The 27,306-nt window shown below is 43.0% G+C and overlaps 1 protein-coding gene across 1 annotated transcript in view; it reads right to left on the reverse strand.

Moving 5' to 3' along the window:
* Nucleotides 1–760: 760 nt before the first annotated feature.
* LOC308302988 (thrombospondin-2-like) overlaps nucleotides 761–27,306 on the reverse strand; it is a gene marked incomplete at both ends in the record, with an annotated part of 39,006 nt that continues 12,460 nt past the window's right edge. The window contains 13 exons of the mRNA XM_080747307.1: nucleotides 761–920; nucleotides 1,809–1,906; nucleotides 3,171–3,311; nucleotides 8,730–8,860; nucleotides 9,332–9,559; nucleotides 11,493–11,727; nucleotides 13,021–13,139; nucleotides 13,530–13,689; nucleotides 16,693–16,800; nucleotides 17,715–17,933; nucleotides 19,313–19,447; nucleotides 20,983–21,113; nucleotides 22,200–22,373. Coding sequence (XP_080603433.1) covers nucleotides 761–920; nucleotides 1,809–1,906; nucleotides 3,171–3,311; nucleotides 8,730–8,860; nucleotides 9,332–9,559; nucleotides 11,493–11,727; nucleotides 13,021–13,139; nucleotides 13,530–13,689; nucleotides 16,693–16,800; nucleotides 17,715–17,933; nucleotides 19,313–19,447; nucleotides 20,983–21,113; nucleotides 22,200–22,373 — 2,039 coding nt within the window. The remainder of the gene's footprint in view (nucleotides 921–1,808; nucleotides 1,907–3,170; nucleotides 3,312–8,729; nucleotides 8,861–9,331; nucleotides 9,560–11,492; nucleotides 11,728–13,020; nucleotides 13,140–13,529; nucleotides 13,690–16,692; nucleotides 16,801–17,714; nucleotides 17,934–19,312; nucleotides 19,448–20,982; nucleotides 21,114–22,199; nucleotides 22,374–27,306) is intronic.

Here is a 27,306-nt window from a genome sequence, read left to right on the forward strand (position 1 = left end):
CTTTTTCTGCCTTTATTGATAGATACAGTAGACTGACAGGAAATGGGGAGAGAGAGATGGGGACTGACGCATAGCAAAGATGGTCGGGATCGGGATTCAAACCCGCGACGCGCTTCTGAACTTTCCACACAGCCCTCCTCTGAGACACAGATAGTGTGAATAGACAACAATTGTGCCATATTAAAATGAGCATTATTAGTGAGGACCAATTATATGAACATGGGTTGAAAATGGATGAAGTTGTCCTTTAAATCTTCTCTGAAAATAGCCGATCGACAAGATCACAAAGCGTTGCAACACAACACGTTGTGAGCTTGGCAATGGGTGTTATTTTCAGCGAGAGTTTCCTCTTCCATTTAAGTGGTTAATACAAAGCATACATAACAGATCAATGATGATGTATAATTATAGGTTAACCCAGCAGCACATGAAGTGATCAAAATCAGACCCATGTACCTGTATAAGCTGTGTTCAAGTGCACACAGTTATGCATTACTAATGACAATAATATGATTGAGAAATGGATCACTCTGCATAATGAGTACCTTTGCACTTGGTACTGCAATGCTACTGTATGTCAACTGTTTGCAACACACAGTTGACTTGGCATCCTATAGTTTGTATATTGTACAGATTTTGTTTTATATTATATAATATTATTTTATATACTATTATTATACTGTCTAAACAATGATCACGGGAGCGAGCTTGGTACATCTGCTATCTTTTGAACATTTTTGAAAAATCCAGAACTACTGGTTTAGACAAACGAGGCTTTACCTCTGCACTCGTATCTCAGATCAGAGAAGAGCACGTGCTCCTGGGAGAAGACGAACAGTCCCAGTCTGCCTCCGGCCAGGGTGTGGTCGTACACCGGTCCCGAGTCGGACAGGATGTCTCTGCCCTCGTATATGACCACCCTGGAGAGGACAGAGAACGCTAGTTAACACCAATGGTTCCCCAGGATGGAATTGAGACTATGGGGCGGCAGTAGCTCAGGAGGGAGAGCGGCCGCCGATCCCAGGCTCCCCCAGAGTTGGTGTCAAAGTATCCTTGAGCAAGACTCTGAACCCCTAATGGCTCCCAATGAGCAGGTTGGTGCCTTGCATGGTTTCCTCCGCCATCAGTGTATGAATGGGTGAATGTAATGCACACCGTGAACGAAATAAAAAGAAAATAAACTAAAATTAAATAATTCACAGGAGGCAGGCAACGATCACCCCATGTGCACAGTGCACGCCCCCCCAACCACCTCGTACAACTCAGCAGTCAAAGTCCCTGTTTCACAATCTCTGGCCACTGACCATTCCAACAGTTAGTTTTCACTGGGCAATATTGAAGTAAAAGAATACATAAACATCCCATGAATGATAGCGCTAACCGTCAGGTAATGCACTCCAAGAAAAAAAGTAAAGCTTCTTGGATAAAGGTGGTTAAGGGGCTTTATAAATGCACCATTTACCATTTATGCATGAAGAGTGTGCAGTGGGCACATATTTAAACATTGTGGGCACCTCAATGTTAAATTGGATTAAATAATTTTGACAAATAATAGCTTGAAGCAACGTATTTGAAAAAAATGAGAAAAAATAACTAAAATAGTTAATTTTTGGAACCATGAACTTTTAGTTCCAAAATCTGTATTTTGAACAATGAACTGAACTAGTTCATTTTAAAAATGGTGAACTGAACTTTGAACTAGTTCATATAGAAAGTGAACTTTCCCAACACTGGGATGACCAGAGGGGGGATATCAAAAGCAGAGGCAAATCCAAACTGGGTCATACATTAAGTGAAGGTCATGGTACCTCATGAATCCTGTCTTGGGTCTGTGGATGAGGTGCATGCGATAGGCAGTGAAGGCCTTCCAGCCGATCTTGTTGGGGTCATGCCACAGCGTTTTCACCTTAGACAGACAGACAGACTGTAAGTTAACTGAAAACAAAAATCTAATCAAAAGTTCTGCAAAAATAAAAATAAAACGTCTGCATTCGTAAAACATCAAACTGAATCAAAACTAAAATATATATAAAATATGGCAAAACTATAATAACATTCTCTCTCACACACACACACACACACACACACACACACACACACACACACACACACACACACACACACACACACACACACACACACACACACACACACACACACACACACACACACACACACACACACACACACACACACACACACACACACACACACACACAAAGCACGGTGGACCCAATTATCTATGTTCAAAGTGGTGGTACAACAATGGGGCATCATTTATTTAAGGCATGAGAATTCAATTACCCAGCATGCCTTACTTACAGAATAAACAGTGTGGTGGTCTCACAATTCAGCCAAGTATGAGGTTCATGTAAGGAATTTCCTTTGTTCTATGCAGAGCCGGTCCAACGTGCTTCAATTAGCTCAGGACCATCGCCAATATACAAACAGACACACAAACGCCAACTCGCATACAGTTTTATCTATAGTGTGCTTGTGAACATGTTACATTTTCATTAGTTTTTGAACGGTGCGTGCCACTCCAACATTTGACTTTGTGTGTCTATATCAGCACAAGGTGTTTGTCTATCTGGGCACGGCAACAACAGCTGCAGCCACCGAGCGGTGCTGTTGAGCAGCCTTGAAATGAATGGACAGGTATTGTTCCTGTAGTTCATATAGCTTGATGAAATTATCTAAATTTTTTACATTCCTTTTTTTACATGAGTTTTAAAGCAGCACTGCTGCATGTAACTTGCCTCTTCTACCCTGGATTTGAATCCGGTTTCCTGCTGACATTTTTACCGTTAGAGCCGGCTTGCTTGCTTGGGGGATAAACTGAATCGAGACCATAAGGTGAAAATTCTTGTCTGTGTCTAGGTCTAGGTGAGACATGAACTTTGACACAAATATCTTTTAGTTCAATTATTATTTACAATTTGTGCATCTCGTAGATTATTTCATCCAGAGCAAAGTGTGCGAAGTGTGAGATCGGCGTGGAACGAATTGTTGTAACTACTATGGGTGTGGCTGAACTGGTCAAATAATGGTCAAAGAAAAGCATGGGAACATGCCATAATGCAGAGACTGATCACTGGTCTACGCTGTTGTACAGCCTCTAAAGATATTGGATAAATTATAAAGCGTAATGAATGATTGAAAAGCCGTGCCTGTTTCCTGGTGTTGCCCGTGTGCCACAGGGCATTGCGGAGGTACTTCCCAGGTCCTGTGGTGGAGTTGACCAACTTCAGAGAAACCCCAGCTGTGGCAAACGCCTTGGACGGCCTCTTCTCCCAGTAGGCCTGAGCCACCTGATCGCGCACAAAGAGAGAGGGGGGGGGGGGGGGGGGGGGAGAGAGAGAGAGAGAGAGAGAGAGAGAGAGGAGGGGGGATAGATTTGGGTGGGAGAGAGCAGGGACGTGCAGAGAATGTTAGAGAGGTCAGGGGATGAGATTTCTTTTGGTGAAAATACCGAAATGGCCGACTTCCAAGCTCACAACGTGTCGCAGCGCGACACGTTGTGAGCTTGGAGGTCAGCTATTTTCGGTGCTTGATACCACACGAAAGTAAGCATTATCAAGTCAATACTGGAGATTGGACAGCATGAACTTCTAGTACACAGAGGGCAATTCTTTCAAGATGCTGTATTCAATTTCAGAAGGCAATTCTCTTGAATGCTGCCTTCAGGTATGGCATAGTAAAAACTGCATTCATAGCGAGGCAGATAAAGTGCATATTACAGGTGAATCGTTCACTTGCGGATACAAGCACCAAAATTGGCACACATACTCCTTAGGCATTGCTCTTTTCAGAAAACCATCTGGCCAAAAAAAAAATCAAGATGGCGGCCAATTTTCATGATGGCCGCCATTGAATATACAGTAATCTTGCATTCCGCAATAAAATCCCATAGACCTGTCTTATTTGAATAATTTTGGTGTCAAATCATACATTTATCACTATGTAGAATCCAAATTTGGACCCATGGACTTACTCATTGGCTTCCTTGTACCATATATCAGTCCCGGAATCTTAATATTCTGCTAATAGTGTGGTGCGATGCGTCCAAAAAACAGCTCCCGTAGGATTTTTGTGCTAAAATTTATCTTTTTGCAGATCCTGGTTCTATAGAGTCCAAACTATGAGAAAATGATGGGTGTCAACTTTTCCGGATCCCCACCCCCTTTCTGGGGGTCATCTAGTTTGGGACCTGCCAGAACAGTACGCCAGCCAGTTAATGTCCAATTTTCTTAATATTAAGATTGTTTTGTAGGTTTTAAAACATTCTGAGTTCATTTATTACACTTTTGAAGCAGCCAGAATAAGCTTTCTGACTTTTGGTTGGGGTCTTTCCTCACCTGGGACCCCCCAGATGGACCCCTGAGCCTTTCTCAGTACTCGCTCTGCTCCTGCTCCAGAACAATGTCATATTAGATCATAATTGAAGCATAAACTTTTTTTCTGAAAACAAAAAAAAAGTAGTAACAAATACCAGGGGTCTTCCACAGGGGCTTCGGGACCCCTGGGGGTCCTCGGAGTTACTACCTAGTGTGATCAGAAGTGTACTTCTAAGGATTTCTTTGCTAAAATGTATTTTTTTACTGCTTTGGCTTTTATAGGGACCAAACTGTCAGAAAATGATGGGTGTCAGATTTTCCTGACCCCAGCCCCCTTTCTGGCGGGTCATCTATTTTAGGACCTCGCAGAACAGTATGTCAGCCAGTTAATGTCCAATTTTCATAATATTAGAGTTGTTTTGAAGGTTTTAAAACATTCTAAGTTCATATATTGCACTTTTGAAGCAGCCAGAATAACCTTTATGACTTTTGGTGGGGGTCTCTCCTCACCTGGGACCCCCGGAATGACCCCTGAGCCTATCTCAGTACAGTCCTTGCTCTGCTCCTGCTCCAGAACAGTGTCAAATTAGATCATAATTGAAGCATAAAAGCTTTTGTACCTGTACCTGGGCTCTGTAGCTAATACCAGGGGTCTTCCACAGGGTCCGGGACCCCCAGGTGTCCTCAGCGTTACTACAGGGGGCCATCCAAACGGCTGTTTCAGTTTTGGCCCTATTCTTGCAAGAATAATATTAGAAACTGTTAGTTTTATGTATCCTGGGTTTATGTAGTGTACTTGATGGTTTATTAGTATTCTCAGTATTATTTACTAGTTAGATGCCTCAGGGTGCCAATTCTTTGCCATCTGGCCAGTGATGTATCGGACCTGTTACCCATATATGAAGACCCCCTGGTACCCATATATGGAGATCCATGTACTGTATATGGAGATATGCTGTGAGAGCCCAAACATGCTTACCCAGTTATTTGTTATGTGAAAGTACTATGATGTCCATGACAACTGACAACATACCCTTTTATGCCCATACATGGAGATCCCTGTCTGTAGAACCAGTCACACAGATATGGGCTGTCTTGGCCATCTGTCTTGGCCATATATGGATTCTGTTAGTGTGGTATGTGGCCAATGTGGCCTCCATATATGGGCATTCCCATATGAAGTCCTGTTAGATATGGGCTTAATATTGAAGACATCAGGGAACTCCATATATGGACCTTGTCATACATCTTGAATCTATGACCTCAGCATCAAAGGCTGGATTGGGGTATGTCCCTGTGACAAACTATTATCATGTCCACTAGGGGTACTTAATGTACATCAAGCAGCCTCACAGAAACAGGACATAGACTCCTGCCCTATGAGCCTCAGGGCTGGGCAGTGGGTTGCCTTTGGCCAAAGACAGAACTTAAAGTGGATTCTGTTCATGACCTGTGTTGCACTCTTGCAGAAAAGAGCAAAGGGATGCTCTTCTTCCATGCCTTCACTGGCTGCGATGTTTCAGCATTCCGCGGAAAGGGGAAGAAGTCTGCGTGGCAAACCTGGAATGTTTGTGATGAGGCTTCCGGTGTCTTCAGCAAACTCAGCCATTACCCACCTGTAGTGGATGATGAAGACCTGAAAACCTTGGAGAAGTTTGTGGTCATGATGTACGACCGATCCAGCACAGCTGAAGGTGTCAATGATGCGAGGTTGGACTTGTTTGCTCGGAAGCAGAGGCCATACGAAGCCATTCCTCCAACGCAAGCAGCACTGAAGCAACATGTGAAGCGCGCTTCCTATCAAGCGGCCTGCATCTGGAGTCAGTCAACAGTATGTCAACCAGAAGTGCAGACTCCTGACAACTGGGGCTGGACCAAGAAAGGAGATCTGTGGCAGATTGATTGGACTGAGCTCCCACCCATTGCAGAGAGTTGCCAGCAGCTGACCAAGTGTGGATGCAAGTTGGAATGCTGCAGTCGATGCAAATGCTACCGCTTTGGTCTGACCTGCACGGCACTGTGCAGCTGCAGGTGCGAGATTTAGAAGCGTTGTAGTCTAGGCCTACTATACTAATGTACTATACTGCCTAGGCCCTAGATAACAAAAAAAAAGAAAAGACAAAAAAAAACTACCTCCTGCCTCGACGGGATCATCACCTTATCGTGGTGAGGCAGTTTGCGTGTCTCCATGACCCCCAGAGCTATGTCGGCAGGAGTCTTGTACTCCTGTACTCCTGGCAGGGTTACCCAAGTCGAAAAGGTCGAAGAATAGAGACTAGACAAAGAGTGATCCCACAGCGCTATTATATCTACCATGCATTTTAGCCGTGTCAGCCGCTGTGCATTGAAATCCGCTCTGTTGAGTTACTACATTACTACATTACCCCCCCCCCCCCCCCCCCTCACACACACACACACACACACACACACACATACACACTATAAACCTCTAACAATACTAAGATATACACTACCACCCATTTTACCCGAGTCAGACATAACACAAACCTCTAATTTAGCAGAATATTAGGATTCCGGGACTGATATATGGTACAAGGAAGCCAGTGAGTAAGTCCATGGGTCCAAATTTGGATTCTACATAGTGAAAAATTTATGATTTGACACCAAGATCATTCAAATAGGACAGGTCTATGGTATTTTATTGCGTAATGCAAGATTACTGTATATTCAATGGCGGCCATCTTGAAAAATGGCCGCCATCTTGAAATTTGATTTGGCCAGATGGTTTTATGAAAAGAGCAATCCCTAAGGAGTATGTGTGCCAATTTTGGTGCTTGTATCCGCAAGTGAACGATTATTTCTGTTATCTGCCCGGCTATCATGGTCTGGAGAGGGCACTTTTTATTGACAGATAAAAGGGCAGGGGCTCAAGCCCCCTTTGATGTCTATGTGTGCATGTGCCTGGGAGAGAGAGAGAGAGAGAGAGAGAGAGAGAGAGAGAGTGGAGAGTGATAGGTAAATGATGCATGTAAATGGCCGAGGGCTGCAGTGCATATCTGTAGAGAGACGTCAGTACACTGCTCCCGCTTCCTCCATCACAGAGCAAAGAAGCAACAGATGATTGACAGTAATTTGGACATATATCATTGCCCAGGGGGTCCTTCAGGGGGTCCCCAGCTAAATTAGTTAAGATAAAAACATGTTAACCCTATATACATTGGATATTCAATGTATATTCTTTTTTAAACACTTTAACAATATAAATCTTGTATGGGGGCCCCTGGCACAAATGCATATTCATTTGGGGGGTCCTTCACATGAAAAAGTGGTTCAGTGGTTGAGAACCGCTGAGCTAAACAACCTTCTGCCAGAGAATCACTTTAAGGGCAAAGAAAGTTTTGAGAGCAAATCTCTCTCACATACAGTACAGTAGACCTTTTCTAAAGTACAAATGTACAATTATCCTATTAAACCACGTAAACCCTATACTCTACCAATGACAAGTTTACGCTCTGGGGTCCTCTACCTCTCTCTTGGCCGAAAATAGCCAATCTACAAGCTCACACAACGCTTGTAGGTGTGTTCGCCCCAAGAACAGGGACGCAAGTGGTTAAGTGGACGTTTTAGTCAGAAGTGAGGAGAAACAGAGTCATTTGTCCCACCATTAGCCACGCCAACACCTCCTATTGACATTGGCATTGTCACCAGAAAGAAAAATATACAGCCGTTTGCTGGAAATTGGCAGAGCAGAGCATTGTTGGGAGGCGGCCAGGGCAATAATGTGTACAGTGCCCACAAAGGCAATTTGTGCAGCATTGAGTGAACGTTTAGCTTAACAGTCATCCTAGAATAATGACCGCTCATCCTCTGCTCTGTCATTACGAAGGAAGTGACACCTGTTTGTTTCAGCGGGAGGGTGTAACGGCCATGTGTTGTATGGTGTAAGTCGTGTAAGACATGACATGTGCCCCTGTTGACATCTTCAACAGGGGGTCCTCCTCAGAGTAACTACAGGGGGTTCCGCCAAAACATTGTGTGATGGGGAACATTATCTGAAAATAGCAGACCCACAAGCTTGTGGATCGGCCTGTTGGTGTAGAGGGGAAAAAGAAGAAAGCTAACACATTTAGTCAACTTGAGTTGACTAAATATTGAAGATGTAAAAGGTTAATTATGAAAGGTTATCTATGAAAATATTTTAATCTGAAACACATTTTAATGTCGTGGAGGTCCCTGGATCTTCTCTCTCTCAGCTAATGTTGAAAGTTTGTTTCTTTTTCTTTGTAATTTAGGTCAGGAAACATGAAAAACACATCAAAATAAAAAAATACGAAATTTGATGTCATAAGACCTTTAAGAATCCTGATGTAAGAAGAGGGAGAAGGCATGTGGGAGGGTGGGTGGACCTGTTGGTGGGAGGGTGGGCCACACCTGTTTCCACATGACCACGTAGAAGCGTCTGCTGGACTGGTAGGCGAACACCACTCCGGCGTAGTCGTCGTCCCTGTCGGTGTTCACGTAAAACGTGGCGCTGAAATCAACTGCGTTGAACCTATCGAATCCTGACGTCACGCAGCACAAAAACACAGAGCAAGAGCAGCACACACACACACACACACACACACACACACACACACACACACACACACACACACACACACACACACACACACACACACACACACACACACACACACACACACACACACACACACACACACACACACACACACACACACACAGTATAGTAACATCCTGTATGATCCATTAAAGGAGTAGTTCATCCCAAAAAATACTTCTTTTCTATCAATTACACACACCATGAAACCTTGAAGCCAATGATTTGATGATCCAGATCTACAAGCTCACAGCGTGGCACTCGGTGCCGCGCTGTGAGCTATTTTTTAAGTCTTTCAAAGTCTAAGTCTTTGAACATTTTGACCCGATTCTATAAGTGTCTTCTGAATCCGTCTAAGTTTTTTTTTTTTTTTCTTTTTTTTTTTACTTCACGTCGGGTGTGATTTGTTTCTCACCAATGGCGATGCCAGGATCTGAGTTGGCAGTCTGCAGCAGCTCGGTGCCCTGGCTGCGGATCACCCAGAAGGGGTCGGACTGGGTGGTGCCCCGCGGGTCCAGCAGGACCACCTGGAACTTCCTGAAGTCCGTCAGGCCGATCTTCCGGTTGTGGGGACAGGGGTCCACCACGTCGGGGATGCTGTCGTTGTCAAAGTCGTCCTGACACGCGTCCCCACGGCCGTTGCCTGCAGGGAGGCAGCAGAGACAGAGAGGCCGATGGATGCATACTCCACTTTTAGATTTATTTTGGTTCGGCTCTGTCTAAACCAGTGGTTCTCAACCTTTTCAGGCTGTGACCCATAAATAATCATATTTCAACTGGGGACCCCCAAAATAAACCTATTTCAACTGGGGACCCCCCACCCTGACGAGCACCAAGAGTCGAGGCATTACATTTTATATAACACGGTATATTGTGAAAATAGCTACATACACTTTGCGAGGCGTTGTGAGCATGTAGATCGGCTATTTTCACAATTTCTGGCTCCAATATTTGACAATTTGGTAAATGTTTCATTTGTAATTTTAGAGGTATTAAAAAGCCCTTAAATTGTCACTTTAGAAATGTGTAGATTCCCTCTACACTTAAACTTTATGTTGTTTTTTTTTATAGTTGAATGAGAAAACGGGCGGGTACCGTCATTAATTCGTCTGTTCGGTGCTGCCGAGATTGTATGACTCCCCAAACCGAACCGAAATAAATTCACCTGTAAAAGTGGAGTATGCATCGGCCCTAAGAGGTGAACAGATAGATGGACGAATGGACCAACAAAGTCATTAGAGACCAGCCGCTAGTGAGACTAAAACGAGTCCCAAATTCTTGTGATGGATGAAAAAACTAAATACACGAGAAACTAATGTGTAAGAAGGATGATGATGAAATAGAGAGGGAGAGAAATAAAGAGGGAAAAACAGATGGCAGATGAATCTTGTCATTCCCAGATTAATCACACTACTGGGTTTAATAAAGCTCCATTATGCCACGCTGAATGTCAAACACGAATATGACCAGGAGCATTCCTGACTCCATGCATTCTTACCGGATTAGTTGTCATGGATTCTAGCACAATAATGGAACGGATCCGACAAGTCCATTCATCACAGAATTTAAGGAAATGCCATTCCCATATCTATGCAAATTAATGCAATATTTGTACATACCGCAATAATACATCCTACTGAATGGATAAGAACTGATTTCATCAGCGCTCAATTATCCACATTTGATTTATGGGTTCCACAATCCACAGCCCCCGTTTGAAAACCTGTGAATTAAGGTGTAGAACAGCTAGTTCTCAAGCATTTGCATGTTAAGGAATAAGGACCCACAAATTAATGTGTATAAGCCTCATACCCCCACCTCAAAATATGTTTTGCCAGGGCAGGGACCCCCATACAAGATGAGTAAAATATTTCAATATACCGTAATTATATTCTCCTAGGGTAGGTACCCTCACAAAAAACATGCAGTAATCGTTGTCTCTATATAATGCCTCCCCCAGGCCAGCCGGGGCACCTGATGGAAGGGAAAGGAACTGGTTGGAATAATGTGTTCCTTCCACGCGCTACGTCCTACCAGGGAAACTCTCCCCCTGTCAGGTGATAAGAAGCGGCCTGCACACTCCTCATGCACTGAAGGACGCATGAGCTCAGTTCGGGGCATTGGCACTGGGTGAAAAATGGGTTACAAAAATCATAGGATAACTCACTACTGCCGCGCAGGTCAGAGGACCGAATTACACAGAGCATTCTCATTGGGTGTTATTCAACTCTGCGATGTTGGAAGCGCTGTTTCGTAAAAACAGTCTTCAACCAGGAAGAGTGTCTCCATCCGGTGGAATATTTTTCATTTAGCCCTAGAAATGTATTTTAATCTTGTGGTGGGGGGCTCAGACCGCGACCACTAAGTAGAGTAAGCTTTCAACTGTACAATGATACCTTTGGTTTGGTGAGGGGCAAAACTGTTTTTGTTATTTTCGGACCAGACGACGGGTCTTTCCGGATTTGCCAAGGATTCGGGAGGTAGAGGAACATAGTGTTAGGGAGAACTCCACTAACGCTATCTAAGGATAACATAATATTTTAAGAAAGAAAATAGGGACAGTAACAGTACCGTACCATCAGAGTCCAGCTGGTCCCTGTTGGCCACCAGTCTGCAGTTGTCCCTGTCGTCTGGGATGCCGTCGTTGTCGTCGTCATGGTCACAGGCGTCGCCCCTCCCGTCCCCGTCGTGGTCGGCCTGGTCGCTATTGGCGATGTAAGGACAGTTGTCCAGGGAGTTCTGATGGCCGTCCTCGTCGATGTCCTCGTTGTCGTCACACGCGTCACCCACAAGGTCATTGTCAGAGTCAAGCTGCGCGGACACATGCACGCAAGTACCGCACACAAGTACACACACACACACACACACACACACACACACACACACACACACACACACACACACACACACACACACACACACACACACACACACACACACACACACACACACACACACACACACACACACACACACACACACACACACACACACACTCTTAGGAGTTATTAGGCTTAATGTATGTTTTTGTAACCTAATAATAATCTAAATGCAAAGTAAATAGTAACTAAGATTTTCAAATCATTGTACTGGATCCAAAAGTAAAATATTTCCCTTTGAGATATTGAGTACTAAAGTAGGCCTATTGAAAATTGGAAATAATCAAGTAAAAATAAAAGTACTTTAAAATTGTACAGTAGCCTACTTGAGTAAATGTACCAGTCTGTTAACACTTTCCACATTGACTAGAGCAGTGGTTCCCAAACCTTTTTGCCTGTGACCCAAAAGAGAATTGCAGATCTACAAGAAGAATACACTCCCAAGGCGATGTGTGTTCTGATGTGTGCACTGGTTCTGTTCTGTTGCTATGTTATTCTACTGTCTATCATGACAACCCATCTTCCTGCTGTTGTCTCTTTCCTGTGCTGTCACTGTCTCATCTGCACCCTGTTAGCTGGATGACGTGAGAACAGATGCTCATCAGACAGGGAATGATCAGTAGGCTGCCCTGAAGAGATGATTAATTAATCAAGGTCATCATCATCATTGAGAGAGAGAGAGAGAGAGAGAGAGAGAGAGTGAGTCCCAAGCATCCGTAACCTGTAATCTTCAAGAGTTTGTAGAGCGACTATTTTCCCACGAAAATATGAATTCAAAACAAAACTAGACCAGGTCAACCTGGTTGTGCCAGACCCCCTGTCTGTCATCATCATTTATGACATCATGCCTTTTGTAGGCATGTCATCATCATGTCATCATCATATATACCCTTTATATAGAAAAGGGACAGACCGACATTTGCTTATGTAGGCCTACCCATTTCATGGGTCTGGCAATAATCCTAGGCCTACACTGTCAGAGTCATGGGGGGATGTTGAAATTAAAAAATAAAATAAAAAATAAAATCACACCTAGTGGGAAGTGAGCAGTGCTTTTTATGAATTTCATTATCCGCAAAGCTTGGCCAATGTGACCCCTGGGCGTACAACAAACTTTGAGCACTTTGTGCCAAGATGTAGGCCAGATGTAGGCCGGACAGAGCCAGATGTTGGAGCTTAGCTCCTTCCAGGAGCACCGATACAAACAAAGAGGACAGTTGTCTACCTGTAGTGGGTTGTGCAGAAGGGGACAGTTGTCACACTGGTCTCCGACACTGTCCAGGTCGGTGTCTCTCTGGTCTGTGTTGTAGATCAAGGGGCAGTTGTCGAGGTAATTCAGGACCTCTGTCAAGACAGACAAGTGGGCCACATAAATGTTGCTATATCAGTGGTGCTCAAACCTTTTCATGTCAAGGACCACCCAACGTTTTTCCGCGGCGCGGAACCAAATCTCAAAATACTTTTGTTCGAGGGGCTCCAGAGGCAAAGATTTGAGTTTAAAATGTTGGCTTTAAAATATATATATATATATTCAAAGATTTGCACACATTTTCAAGATTTTTCTAAAATGGGTCCATTTGGTTCCATTTGTACACTGTCAGAGTTAAGTGGAGACCTTGAAATGTAAAAGTTTGAGAAACACTGACATAAGGTAATTCAGGGGTGCCTTAGATGAAAAGGCTATTTGCAGGGGTGACCTGAGCTAACAAAAACAACTCAGAAGCACTGCTCTACCGTCTCCGTCCATGTCGATGCTGCAGGCGTCGCCCTCTCCGTTGTCGTCGGTGTCCGTCTGCAGAGGGTTGCTGTCGAACGGACAGTTGTCACAGCGGTCCCCGACGCCGTCCAGGTCCAAGTCAAACTGACGAGGGTTGTACACCAGCGGGCAGTTGTCCTGCATGGAGCATGTCATTACAACATGTCAACAACATTAGTCATGGGACAATAATCGTTAGTATCGCAAAAAAAGAGAAAAATAAAAAGACAGACAGACACACACACGCGCGAAATAATCATATCCCAGAGAGTTTAATTGATCGGAAAATCTTCCTCTCTTTTGTCCATCTTTATTTTTCATCTACAACAAATCTCTTCAAGATCCTACAAGCTCACAACGCGCCGATCGGCTATGCTGGACAAATGCTTCCCTTCCCCCAGAAAATGGATGTTGGGGTGCAAGTGATTTAAAAAAAATATATTTATTATCGTGATAATATCATTTAATTATTTGGACCGCAGTAATCGTGACATGACATTTTAATAATAATAATAATATCTGGGATTTATATAGCGCTTTTCTGAGTACTCAAAGTTGCTTTACATGTGTGTGTGGGGGGTGGGGGGCTATTAAAGGGGAAAGCAATAAAAACGATGACTTTATTAGGAACAAGACTGAAATAGTAAAGTGCAACAAGAGATAAAAACAATGAGACAATAAAAACAAAAACAACAAAAACACAACTATTTACAAGTTTTGAAGGTAGGGAGAGAAGGGGCATCTCTGATGGGTTTGGGGAGTTCATTCCAGAGGGTGGGGGCGGACACAGAGAAGGCCCTGTCGCCCCAGGTTCGGCGCTTGGCCCTGAGGACATCAAGGAGGACAGCCTCACTTGACCTGACATCTACATGCATCCCTAGTTGCATTAAACACAATAGACGTTCCAATTCAAGGCAGATTTGTCTGGTTTCCAGGTTAGTTTCCACCTGACATTGAGTGGGAGCTCCGAACACTCCAGATCATACTGAATGACTGCTAGCTTGCATATCGTCTTCAGACTAGGGCTTAAGTCTAAGATGTACAGGCCAACCTCGGATTTGTACGTATGTGTTTTAATCATATATTTATCTCCAAAGTAGATGATACGATCGCCAACTTTGCAACAGTACTTCCTAGACAGCTCAATAGGGCATTTCCCCTTGGGCTGAATTTTCTTCCAGGAGAAGGTCTCTGGAATTAATTTCCACAGGGTATTGAGGGTCTGGGAATTAGAACTTTGAAATCCACCACATATGTACAGCTCTCCGTTGTAGCCAAAGGCTGAAAGAACCCTGTGTGTGTTTAGAGGATGTCGTGCAGAAGGCGTCTTCAGCCAGCAGTTTGTCTCTGTGTCAAACACCCTGATGGCATTGTGGTTCTTTCTGCCTAGTATATTCATTCTTCCCCCCAAATACAAACATCTTTGTCCCGATGATGGTGGCAAAGTGACCATACGAAGCAGGTGCTTGAATGCCTGTGGTGTTAATTACAGACCAGACCATTGTGGTCGTGTCCATCTTGTACACGTCATCAGTGTGTCCATACGTGTTCCTTCCTCCATAAATGTACATGACCTTACCCAAGGCACAGGCTGAGAGGCCCCACCTTCCCTTTGGAACAGTCCCAGAATACTCTGGCTTAAACCATCTGTGGGTGCCGACATCGAGTGAATAAGGTACATCGCACTCCCAGACATAGATTACATGTTCTATCAGCACTGCCTTGTGTCCGTAACACAAGCTACCCGAGCCTGGTTCCCGTTTGCGTTTTCTTCCAGTTGTCACTGGCGTTGTCCAACGTAAGGACACTGTGTCGAAGACGTGCACTTCATGGTACGGATCAATGGAGTACACTTTATGATCCACTGTGACAGCAGCATGGCGACCCGTTGGTCCTGCCCACTTCCCGGTCCACCTCAACATTTTACACACAATACGATAGGGGCAAAGTTTTGTATGCAAAAGAATACTGTCATATCTCGTACACCACCACTTATATTGGTACAGCAGCCTTCCAAGTACTGACGTCATCAGTCTTCAAACCATATATCCCACCTGGCTCCTGGCTCCACCAGTGCACCTTTTCAGTTACCCTTAGTTATTTGTAGAACAAGCGTTTCTTTATTTTAAAAGAACGATCAGTTCTCGCGTGGGGTAAATATTGATATGCTATCCACTAAATACTGATGGTTAAGCTACTTGTGTTTGTTATTTACACTGTAAACCAGTGGTCTTCAACAGGGGGTCCTCAGAGTTACTACAGGGGGTCCTCCAAATCTTTGTGACTTTTTTTCTCTCCTTTTTTATATTAACCACTTGAACCCTAGTGTCCATATTCTGAGAACTTTAGCCAAAAATAGCAGATCTACAAGCTCACAACGCCTCGCAGCAGGACACAGAGGGGTCCTTGAGTAGGTCCCGAGTTAAATGATGCCTAGTTAGAAACAAAAAGTACCTTACAGGTCTGTATTTCTGATAGTGTACTGATGGAACCAAATGGACCCATACGGGTCCATCTGGTTCCAATAGTACATTCATACCAAACACGTTCAATTGTTCAGTGTCTTCGACACTAACTCTGGGGGAGCCAGTGATCTGTCTGGGAACCTTCCGTTTCACACAGGGCTTGTGCTACCTACTGAGCCATTGCCGCCCCCAAAAGGTTTATAAACGACCAAACTACACTATTAGTAAGTATTAAATGTTTCATTAGTGATGACCTACATGTAATTTGTCTCAAAAGGTCTCACCCTAGGTGGGGTTGGGACCTTTCTGTGTGGAGTTGGCATGTTCTCCCAGTGTCCCCTAAGGTAGGTACCCTCACAAAAACATGCAGTAATCCTGGTCTCTATAATACCTCCCCTTGGCCAGCTGAGGCGCCTAATGGAGGGGAAAGGAACTGGTTGGATTGGAATAACGTGTTCCTTCCACGCGCTACGTCTAACGGGGGAAGCCGTCAGGTGATAAGAAGTGGCCTGCTCACTCCTCATGCACTGAAGGAAGCATAAGCTCAGTTCGGGGCTCTCACCAGGTTGGCAGAGGGAGAGCAGCGCCCAGGATTACAGCTTAGGCAATTGGCACTGGGTGAAAAATGGGTTACAAATTTGTGGGATAAAAATGTAGGAAAAAAAAAAAGTCTCACCCTCTCATCCATGATCTCGTCGTTGTCATCGTCAGGGTCACAGGCGTCTCCCATGCCATCGTTGTCCAGATCTTCCTGTCCAGAGTTTGGCAGTTTGGGACAGTTGTCCTGCAGCCAATAACAGCATGGCTTAGTATGACTTGTTTCAGACCAACCAGAATACACTTCCCAAGTCAGTCAACACTGAATATGTTTACATGTAAAGCATGTCACAAGTTCAATATGTATACAAATCCATGTGTGTATTTAATGTATTAAAAAAAATAGAAGATCTACAAGCTCAATCTACAACAATTGCAACACGTTGTGAGCTTGTAGATCGGCTACTTTTAAAATAGCCGAAGTATATATGAGGCTAAAGTGGTTAATGCATATGTTTGGTAATAATAATCTAAATCTACCAAGTAACTAGTAACTAAAGGTTTCAGATAATAGGAAAGGGTAGGGTAAATAAATATACCTCAATTTTGTACCTATAATACTTGAATACATGTACTGTACTAGCCTGCCATCATAAACAATGTTATATTTTCTAGTTTTTCGATGGCACCATGCGTGCACATTCAGCCATGGCTGCGGTGTAACTCTAGTCTGTTGATACACTGGACGAGGAGTTACAAAGATGTTCAAAAAATATCAACCTAAAAGGACTTTGTTTCCTCAAAGAACAGCACGGCAGGTTTTGGAAACTTTGACTTAGTAATAGCTACTCACTCCTAATGTTAGCATGCAGCCTTGGGAGGCCATGCGTGTTTTGTATCGGTTTCCCTAGTCGTACGTATAGGGTTGAAACCGCAGTAAAAGGCCCATTCCCACTGGGCCAGATAAAAAATATCTGGCTCCATTCAAGTGGAGTATTGATGGTAAGATACAGATAATAAATATCTGTCACAGATAGTTTTATCTGTATCTTACCATCCACTAAGACACATATTTTGTATCTGTTTATCTGGCCCAGTGGGAATGGGCCTTAATGGCGGCGCGTTCCACAGGGCAGCACTCAGGAAATCAGTCTAAGTCACCTTGTGACAGTGGTAGGTGGCGTTGTGCTTGCAGGTCAGGCTGAGGTTGGGCCAGCCGTCCAGGTCGGAGTCCTCCTCGCAGGTGAAGCCGTCCCCGGCGAAGCCCACGGCGCACACACACTTGTACAGCTGCTCGGATGCCAGGCCCAGGTACACACACTGGCCGTGCCTGTGGCAGGTGTGCGTGTCGTCCTTGCACGGGTTGTACGGTTCACAGACCTGGAGATGAGCAATACAACTATAGACTAATGAACGGTTTCTATCTACAGATTAGTCAGGGGATATTAATAAAACCTGGGAATACATTTGTTACCAAGCGATTTCTTCACCAATGTGTTCGTAAAGGTGTCTAGTAACATATCTCTAACAAAGATTGAAATTCAAAATCCCTAGGAGAATCTTTGACAGCTAGGGTAATTCTGGGTCTCATTTACTTAGTTACTATACACTATAATATAAGGGAAAAAATTACTCCCAAAATATCTGCTTTAAGCGGGATGTGATGGGTCTAACTACTGTAGGTGTTTTTAATTATTATTATTTAAGCATTTGTTTTCCAAGAAAAACATTCATTGGGCTAAAAACAGCCCAAAGAAACGATAGTTGTATGGGTTCCATTTTTAGCCCAAGGAATGTTTTTTGTGGAAAACAAATGCTTGCAATGGATTCAGAATAATTAAAAACACCTAGTTAGACCCCTGACACACAACTTAAAGCAGTTTTTTGGGAGTCATTTTCTCCCTTACAGTATAGTGTATGGTAAGTGAATGAGACCCAGAATTACCCCTGCTGTCAAAGATTCTCCTAGGGATTTTGTATTTAAATCTTTGTTAGATATGTTACTAGACAGTAGACACCTTTACAAACACATTGATGAAGAAATCGTTTGGTAACTAAAATATTCACAGCTTTGACAGGTATTCTGATAATATTCCCTGACTAGATGTGCAATTTCAAAGGTATCATCACTGTTAGCCGCAAATTGCAACACCAAATCTTTTTAATCTGATGAGTCTAGGGTTGCAATACCTCCCATAGGGATTCAATGCATCAACACTTTTTTTTTTTCCTTTCTTTTTTTGCTATCTGATTGTATCAAACAACGTCAAACTCAGCAATATTGTGGATCTATGGAAAGCTTCAATTATGCTCTTTCTATCTGCAAACTTGCAAAGTGTTTGTTTCATAAAAATCCACCATGGACATGTTATGAGTTACTTTCTGTCAAGAAAACACTGCAAGATGTTGTGAGCTTGTAAATCAGCTATTTTCGGCAAAGAGGTTTGGTGTAAAAGGGAAAAAGTACAGCAGAATCCAAAATACACTGATGATTGTGCTGAAACTATATGAACAATGAAACTACATGGAATCTATGAACAGGTTGTGGGGGTCCCTGCTTCATCTCTCTATCAACTAAGGGGTCCTCGGCCTGAAAACATTGAAGACCCCTGGTATATACAGTATGTATACATCCCTTCCTCTCCTTTGCACCCCCTGGTGGCCCCTCTGGGACATTGAAGACCTGTGCGTGCTGCCTCTCACCCTGTCTCAAACAAACAAAACATGGAACCAAACAAGGATAAGGGAAGCACACGTGCCTGCCTGATGCTCTCGGCGTTCTGCACTCCCAGGCCGTACGGCTGGGCTCCTATGTAGCGTGGCGGGCAGGGCAGACAGTAGAACCCCGGGTCCGTGTTCACGCACCCGGTGACACACACGCCCTCCACCTCACACTGCCAACGAGACACAAGGATCATTGCCCCCATCTATGATTGTGTGACTGCTGTAGGAACGGAAACCTTGTATGTCCATTAACCAGGTAATTGTTTGGACATCGTTGCTGTCAGGCAGAAACCTTTTACCTGCAACCTTTTTTGTGTTTCTTTTTGAAGCGGTGAAAGCCGCTTCCAAGGTGTGGCTTTGTGTGTCCCGTACCTGTCCCATGCATCTCTGCGCTGTGATTGGTTAGTTTTGTCTGTCCCGTGCATGTCCAAAATGAAGAATTGAGGATTGGTCAAGCTTCACATGACAATTTGGCTCTCCAGACAAAATCATTCATTCATTCAGAACTAGAACTAAAGCACATAGAAAGTATAGATCAAAGAATGTATAGATCTAGAACACACAGAATACAAATACACCGCTTCACTTCGAACCGAGGTTTGATTTTTTGTAAATTAATGCCCTACTTGGTCATAATGTATACTACAGTTTCACACGGAAGCATTTTGAATTTGAATTGTGAAAAGTAACTGTTTTGGACATAAAAGGTTTCCACCCGACAGACATGACATACTCTTTTGTTAATACTTTTCATTGGTTCAATATTTATTAATTCCCACAGACACACTTAACATATTTCACATTTTGAAAAACATAAAAAGTTTCAACATGGAGATACAAGGTTTCTGACGGACAGCGATGAGCGATGGTAGACAAGTATCCGTGCTCATCAGAGAGAGATGGCTGCCAACGAGGCAGATGGTCGGGCCTCCAACCAAAACAATTCAAACGTGTGCTCATGGGTTTACCGGAAGACGCTATGTCACACAAGAAAAGCAAAGTTCCCACGCAAACCCGACCAACAGGCTTCTATCGGCATCTGAAAAGGGGTTTTAGATGGCGCAGTCCCGCTTTTGGTAGGGTTATGTACTCTGTGTGTGTGTGTGTGTGTGTGTGTGTGTGTGTGTATTACTACACTTGCAAAACGTCCCCACCAGTACAGTAGAATATGAGAAACAGACATTGGGCCCGATTCATCAAGCACTTTACGGCCAAATTACACCCATATTTTGATCTTACTGGCATTTAGGACAATTCCCAAGTTAGGGTCAGATTCAGCAATGTTTTTTTTTGTCTGTGATTTTGAAGGTAAGACAGATTTAGTCACTTTATTTACACTATATTTACGACCAGATTGATGAATCAGGCCCAATGTGAGGACCATTTTCCTGGTCCTCAGAAGAAAAATGGTTGTTTTATGGTTGAAAAAAAGATTTCTAGAGATACGTTTATCTCTAGAAATCTGAGTTGGTCGGAATTAGAATTAGAGTTGGTCGGAATTAGAGTTGAACCAGATTTATACTCATGCACCAACAAAATAGCCGATCTACAAGAAAGGCGTTCATAAAATCGGCATCCGAACATTTTGATGTCCCCACAAGTACAGCAAATCAAACCTGTGTGTGTGTGTGTGTGTGTGTGTGTGTGTGTGTGTGTGTGTGTGTGTGTATGTGTGCGTGAACGCGTGTTGTGTGTGGTACTGTACCTCGTTCTCGTCTTCACAGTGTGTGCCGTTGCCATAGAAACCCAGCGGGCATCTTCCACATTCCCACGACCCGTCACTGTGTGACGTGCACTGCACCCCAGGAAAGCACGGATGAGACAGTAGGCAGATATCTGAACACACACACGCACACACACACGCACACACACACACACACACACACACACACACACACACACACACACACACACACACACACACACACACACACACACACACACACACACACACACACACACACACACACACACACACACACACACACACACACACACACACACACACACACACACACAGGTACTGTAAATGTAACATGGCATTGAAAGGAGGTGTCATTCCCTGCAACCGTTTCTCCTTTTCCTCCTTTGTACATAACAGTGTTTGTTTTTGTTGTGTTGTAGGGTCACAATGGAAACTAGTCCCCAGGACATTTTATGTTATCCACTTAGCCTTAAAGGGGAGAACCACCCATTTTGAACTATGTCATTGATATACCATCATTATGTCCACACAACTCCTCTAAGGTATATTAATGACATAGTTCAATGTTGCAAATGGGTGGTTCTCCCCTTTAATGTCTTACTGTACCACATGCTGTTTACTTTTCTGACTAATAAAGTATTCAATTAAATTCCAAAATGAGGTTGAAGTTACAATTATTTCATTAGAATAGTTTGAGAGCCATACCATACCATTACTGCATGTAATCAATAAAATATAAATGTGTGTGTGTGTGTGTGTGTGTGTGTGTGTGTGTGTGTGTGTGTGTGTGTGTGTGTGTGTGTGTGTGTGTGTGTGTGTGTGTGTGTGTGTGTGTGTGTGTGCGCGCGTGTGTGTGTGTGTGTGTGTGTGTGTGTGAAATTAGCCCATTTAAAAGCTTGTAGATCTGATATTTTCACAAAATGTATCTGTGCAACAGAGTCAAACTAAAACCAAATCTTACATTCCAAGTGCTGGTCATGGGGAGAGGGTCCCCTGTTCAAACAATGATTATTTTGGGGTGGTCATGGGCCTGAAAAGGTACAGAGCCACTGCTTTTGGCCGTACCTTTGATCCTTGAAATTATTATGGTTCAGAATCACTGCTAGATCTGTAACAATCTTTTCTAATGGGGGGGGTCCCTGGCATATGGGGGTCCACAGGCTAATAAGTGTCAATTTGGGGGTCCTTGACATGAAAAAGGTTTGAGAACCACGTACCTATAGGACAGGGTTCTCTGTTGCAGGCTGCGTAGTCCGCTGCGTCTCCGGCACAGCGCTTGCCTCTGTGCTGCGGCGTGGGACTGGAACACTCCCTCCCTCGAACAGACAGGCCTCCCCCACACGACGCTGAGCACCCTGACCACTCCGACCAGCTCCCCCAGCCACCGTGAACTACACACACACCCAACACACACATAAACACGCACGCGCACAAGACAGTTTTGTTCGTTGACTAAAAACTATGATGAAAGATTTCCGTCGACTACCTTTTTTCAATGACAAAAACTACATAAAAACTAAGATATGACGAAAACTATGACTGAATAAGGTTAGGTTAGGTTTAGGCATAGTTTCTGTAAGGTTAGGGTAGCCGCAAATTGCAACACTAGATTTTTTTATAATCGGATGAATCTAGGGTTGCAATACCTCCCATAGGCAGCCAATGGATCAAAACGTTTTTTTTTTTTTTTTTTTGCTTTCTGATTGTATTAAACAACGTCAAACTCACCAATATTGCGGCTCTATGGAAAGCGTGCCTTATCCTCTTTCTATCTGCAAAGTGTTTGTTTCATAAAAATCCACCGTAGAATTGTTATGAGTTATATCTGTCAATAAATCAGAGAAGTTTTTTTTCTAAGTCTTGAACTTCGGAAGCGCTCGTTCGGAAGCGCTCGCTGCCTCCTGCATTAGGCTATGTGACATTTAGAACCAGCTGGTACACAGGACCGCTGAGTGACTTCCCACGAGCGCTTCCAAACTCCAGCACTTCAGTGCATGAGTGCAAAAAAGAATCACCTGAACTGAATTTCTTGACAGAAAATAAATCATAAGAATTCTACGGTGAATTTTTATGAAACAAACACTTTGCAGATAGTAAGAGGATAAGGCAAGCTTTCCATAGAGCTGCAATATTGGTGAGTTTGACGTTGTTTAATACAATCAGAAAGCAAAAAAACCTTTGAACCATTGGCTGCCTATGGGAGGTATTGCAACCCTACATTCATCCGATTATAAAAAAATCTAGTGTTGCAATTTGCGGCTAGACAGATAATACCAACGTGTGGTTTTAACAACAGGGCGCCGTTACTAAATCTAATTAATATTCGAGCACAGTGCTGCATGTATTGTAAAGGTTAAAGAAAGACACAGATTGTAACAAAGGCATTTATTGAAGTTCAGGGGGGGTGGAGGATGTTTGGTGATGCTGAACTGTCTGTAGATTTCACTCTGAATGTGTAGACTTGCCGGTCCTATTATACACCTACACATGAACAGGTAAAGCACATTAGTTCTGGGAGTCAACAGTACTAGTAGTATACTTTGAATTGACAAGTAGAATGGCAAGATGTGTGAAGGTAATGTAAAGCTGTGATGTGTAAACTTACCTCTGTCTGTTCTCCTCCTCCCAGGGTGGTGTTCGGGCAAAAGAGTTCCCTCCGGGAACATTCACCCTATTTATTAGTCCTGGGAGGGTGAAGTGGGAAGTGGATAGAGGGGAGATAGCCGCAAATTGCAACACTAGATTTTATTTTAATCGGATGAATCTAGGGTTGCAATACCTCCCATAGGCAGCCAATGTATCAAACAGTTTTTTGCTATCTGATTGTAATAAACAACTTCAAATTCTTCTATATCGGGGCTCTATGGAAAGCTTGGAGTATCCTCTTTCTATCTCAGTGTTTGTTTCATAAAAATACACCGACATGTTATGAGCTACTTTCTGTCAAGAAATCCGAGCAGACATGGTTTATTTTCTAAGTGTTGAACTTGAAGCGCTCGTCTTCTATTACGCAGTGTCCCGCTGCCTCCTGCATTATGTGACATTTAGAACCAGGAGGTACACAGGACCACTGAGTGACTTCCCACAAGCGCTTCCAAACTCCAGCACTTAAATCACCTGAAGCCAATTTCTTGATAGAAAGTAGCTCCTAACTTGTCTACGTGGATTTTTTTTAACCCTCTGAAACAAACACTTTGCAGATAGAAAGATGATACTCCAAGCTTTCCATACAGCCCCAATATTGGTGAGTTTGATGTCGTTTAATACAATCAGATAAAAAAAAACTGTTTCGATGCATTGGCTCGGAGGCATTGCAACCCTAGATTCATCCGATTTAAATAAAATCTAGTGTTGCAATTTGCAGCTAGAGGGGAGATTGAGGATGATTCTATTGCATGTAATAATGTATGGTGGGTGATGTACACATTTAGTGGGCTTAGTGCTAACCGGAAATATGAATCAAAGGAGCATATACATGTGCTGGTATTTTAGGTAAATTTGTATTGTGTTTTATAGGGGTTGGAATATATTGGAGGATACCTCCATGGGAAATGGTATGGGCCAGTCAGGTAATAGGGACCCACCATGTAAAAAGGATATATTTTTTTTTAAATCGGATGAATCTAGGGTTGCAATACCTCCCATAGGCAGCCAATGGATCAAAACGTTTTTTTTTTTTTTTTTTGCTTTCTGATTGTATTAAACAACGTCAAACTCACCAATATTGCGGCTCTATGGAAAGCGTGCCTTATCCTCTTTCTATCTGCAAAGTGTTTGTTTCATAAAAATCCACCGTAGAATTGTTATGAGTTATATCTGTCAATAAATCAGAGAAGTTTTTTTTCTAAGTCTTGAACTTCGGAAGCGCTCGTTCGGAAGCGCTCGCTGCCTCCTGCATTAGGCTATGTGACATTTAGAACCAGCTGGTACACAGGACCGCTGAGTGACTTCCCACGAGCGCTTCCAAACTCCAGCACTTCAGTGCATGAGTGCAAAAAAGAATCACCTGAACTGAATTTCTTGACAGAAAATAAATCATAAGAATTCTACGGTGAATTTTTATGAAACAAACACTTTGCAGATAGTAAGAGGATAAGGCAAGCTTTCCATAGAGCTGCAATATTGGTGAGTTTGACGTTGTTTAATACAATCAGAAAGCAAAAAAACCTTTGAACCATTGGCTGCCTATGGGAGGTATTGCAACCCTACATTCATCCGATTATAAAAAAATCTAGTGTTGCAATTTGCGGCTAGACAGATAATACCAACGTGTGGTTTTAACAACAGGGCGCCGTTACTAAATCTAATTAATATTCGAGCACAGTGCTGCATGTATTGTAAAGGTTAAAGAAAGACACAGATTGTAACAAAGGCATTTATTGAAGTTCAGGGGGGGTGGAGGATGTTTGGTGATGCTGAACTGTCTGTAGATTTCACTCTGAATGTGTAGACTTGCCGGTCCTATTATACACCTACACATGAACAGGTAAAGCACATTAGTTCTGGGAGTCAACAGTACTAGTAGTATACTTTGAATTGACAAGTAGAATGGCAAGATGTGTGAAGGTAATGTAAAGCTGTGATGTGTAAACTTACCTCTGTCTGTTCTCCTCCTCCCAGGGTGGTGTTCGGGCAAAAGAGTTCCCTCCGGGAACATTCACCCTATTTATTAGTCCTGGGAGGGTGAAGTGGGAAGTGGATAGAGGGGAGATAGCCGCAAATTGCAACACTAGATTTTATTTTAATCGGATGAATCTAGGGTTGCAATACCTCCCATAGGCAGCCAATGTATCAAACAGTTTTTTGCTATCTGATTGTAATAAACAACTTCAAATTCTTCTATATCGGGGCTCTATGGAAAGCTTGGAGTATCCTCTTTCTATCTCAGTGTTTGTTTCATAAAAATACACCGACATGTTATGAGCTACTTTCTGTCAAGAAATCCGAGCAGACATGGTTTATTTTCTAAGTGTTGAACTTGAAGCGCTCGTCTTCTATTACGCAGTGTCCCGCTGCCTCCTGCATTATGTGACATTTAGAACCAGGAGGTACACAGGACCACTGAGTGACTTCCCACAAGCGCTTCCAAACTCCAGCACTTAAATCACCTGAAGCCAATTTCTTGATAGAAAGTAGCTCCTAACTTGTCTACGTGGATTTTTTTTAACCCTCTGAAACAAACACTTTGCAGATAGAAAGATGATACTCCAAGCTTTCCATACAGCCCCAATATTGGTGAGTTTGATGTCGTTTAATACAATCAGATAAAAAAAAAACTGTTTCGATGCATTGGCTCGGAGGCATTGCAACCCTAGATTCATCCGATTTAAATAAAATCTAGTGTTGCAATTTGCAGCTAGAGGGGAGATTGAGGATGATTCTATTGCATGTAATAATGTATGGTGGGTGATGTACACATTTAGTGGGCTTAGTGCTAACCGGAAATATGAATCAAAGGAGCATATACATGTGCTGGTATTTTAGGTAAATTTGTATTGTGTTTTATAGGGGTTGGAATATATTGGAGGATACCTCCATGGGAAATGGTATGGGCCAGTCAGGTAATAGGGACCCACCATGTAAAAAGGATATATATTTTTTTAAATCGGATGAATCTAGGGTTGCAATACCTCCCATAGGCAGCCAATGCATCAAAACTTTTTTTTCGCTATCTGTAAACGATGTCAAACTCACCAATGTTGGGGCTTTATGGAAAGCTTTGAGTATCCTCTTTCTATCTGCAAAGTGTTTGTTTCATAAAAACCCAACATAGACATGTTATGAATTATATCTGTCAATAAATCTATGAAAAAAGCTATAAAAAGTAGTCAGTCTTTGTATTTGAGAAAAGATGACAGCTGGGTTGCAGATGAGAAAAAGTTGTAAAAATGTGTAAAAAAAAGAAATGATTGAAGGTCACCATGGGACTGGATTCCATTGTTTTGCTACCTTGGCCGCTCGGCAATCTTACAGTGCAGTGTTGATTTCGTCGACTAAAACTATGACGAAAAATGTTTGTCGACTGCATTTTTTTCACTGACGAAAACGAAATAAAAACGAAATAAAAACTAAGCTGTGATGACTAAAACTAAGACTAAATATATTGACAATTTCAATAAAATAAAAACTAGACTAAAACGTTAGGGAGGGGCTAGTGGAGAAGAGAGTCATTTTATGTTTGGTTGCTCACACACACAGGTGTTGCGTGCTGAAAATAGCAGATCTACAAGCTCACAACGGGTCGCGCTGCAACGCGTTGTGAGCTTGTAGATCGGCTATTTTCAGCACACAATCAAGTGTAAAATCAGTCTTTACGATGCCATC

The sequence above is a fragment of the Nannobrachium achirus genome, assembly GCF_963921795.1.
Source record: "Nannobrachium achirus genome assembly, chromosome: 18".
In the NCBI taxonomy this organism is placed as follows: domain Eukaryota; kingdom Metazoa; phylum Chordata; class Actinopteri; order Myctophiformes; family Myctophidae; genus Nannobrachium; species Nannobrachium achirus.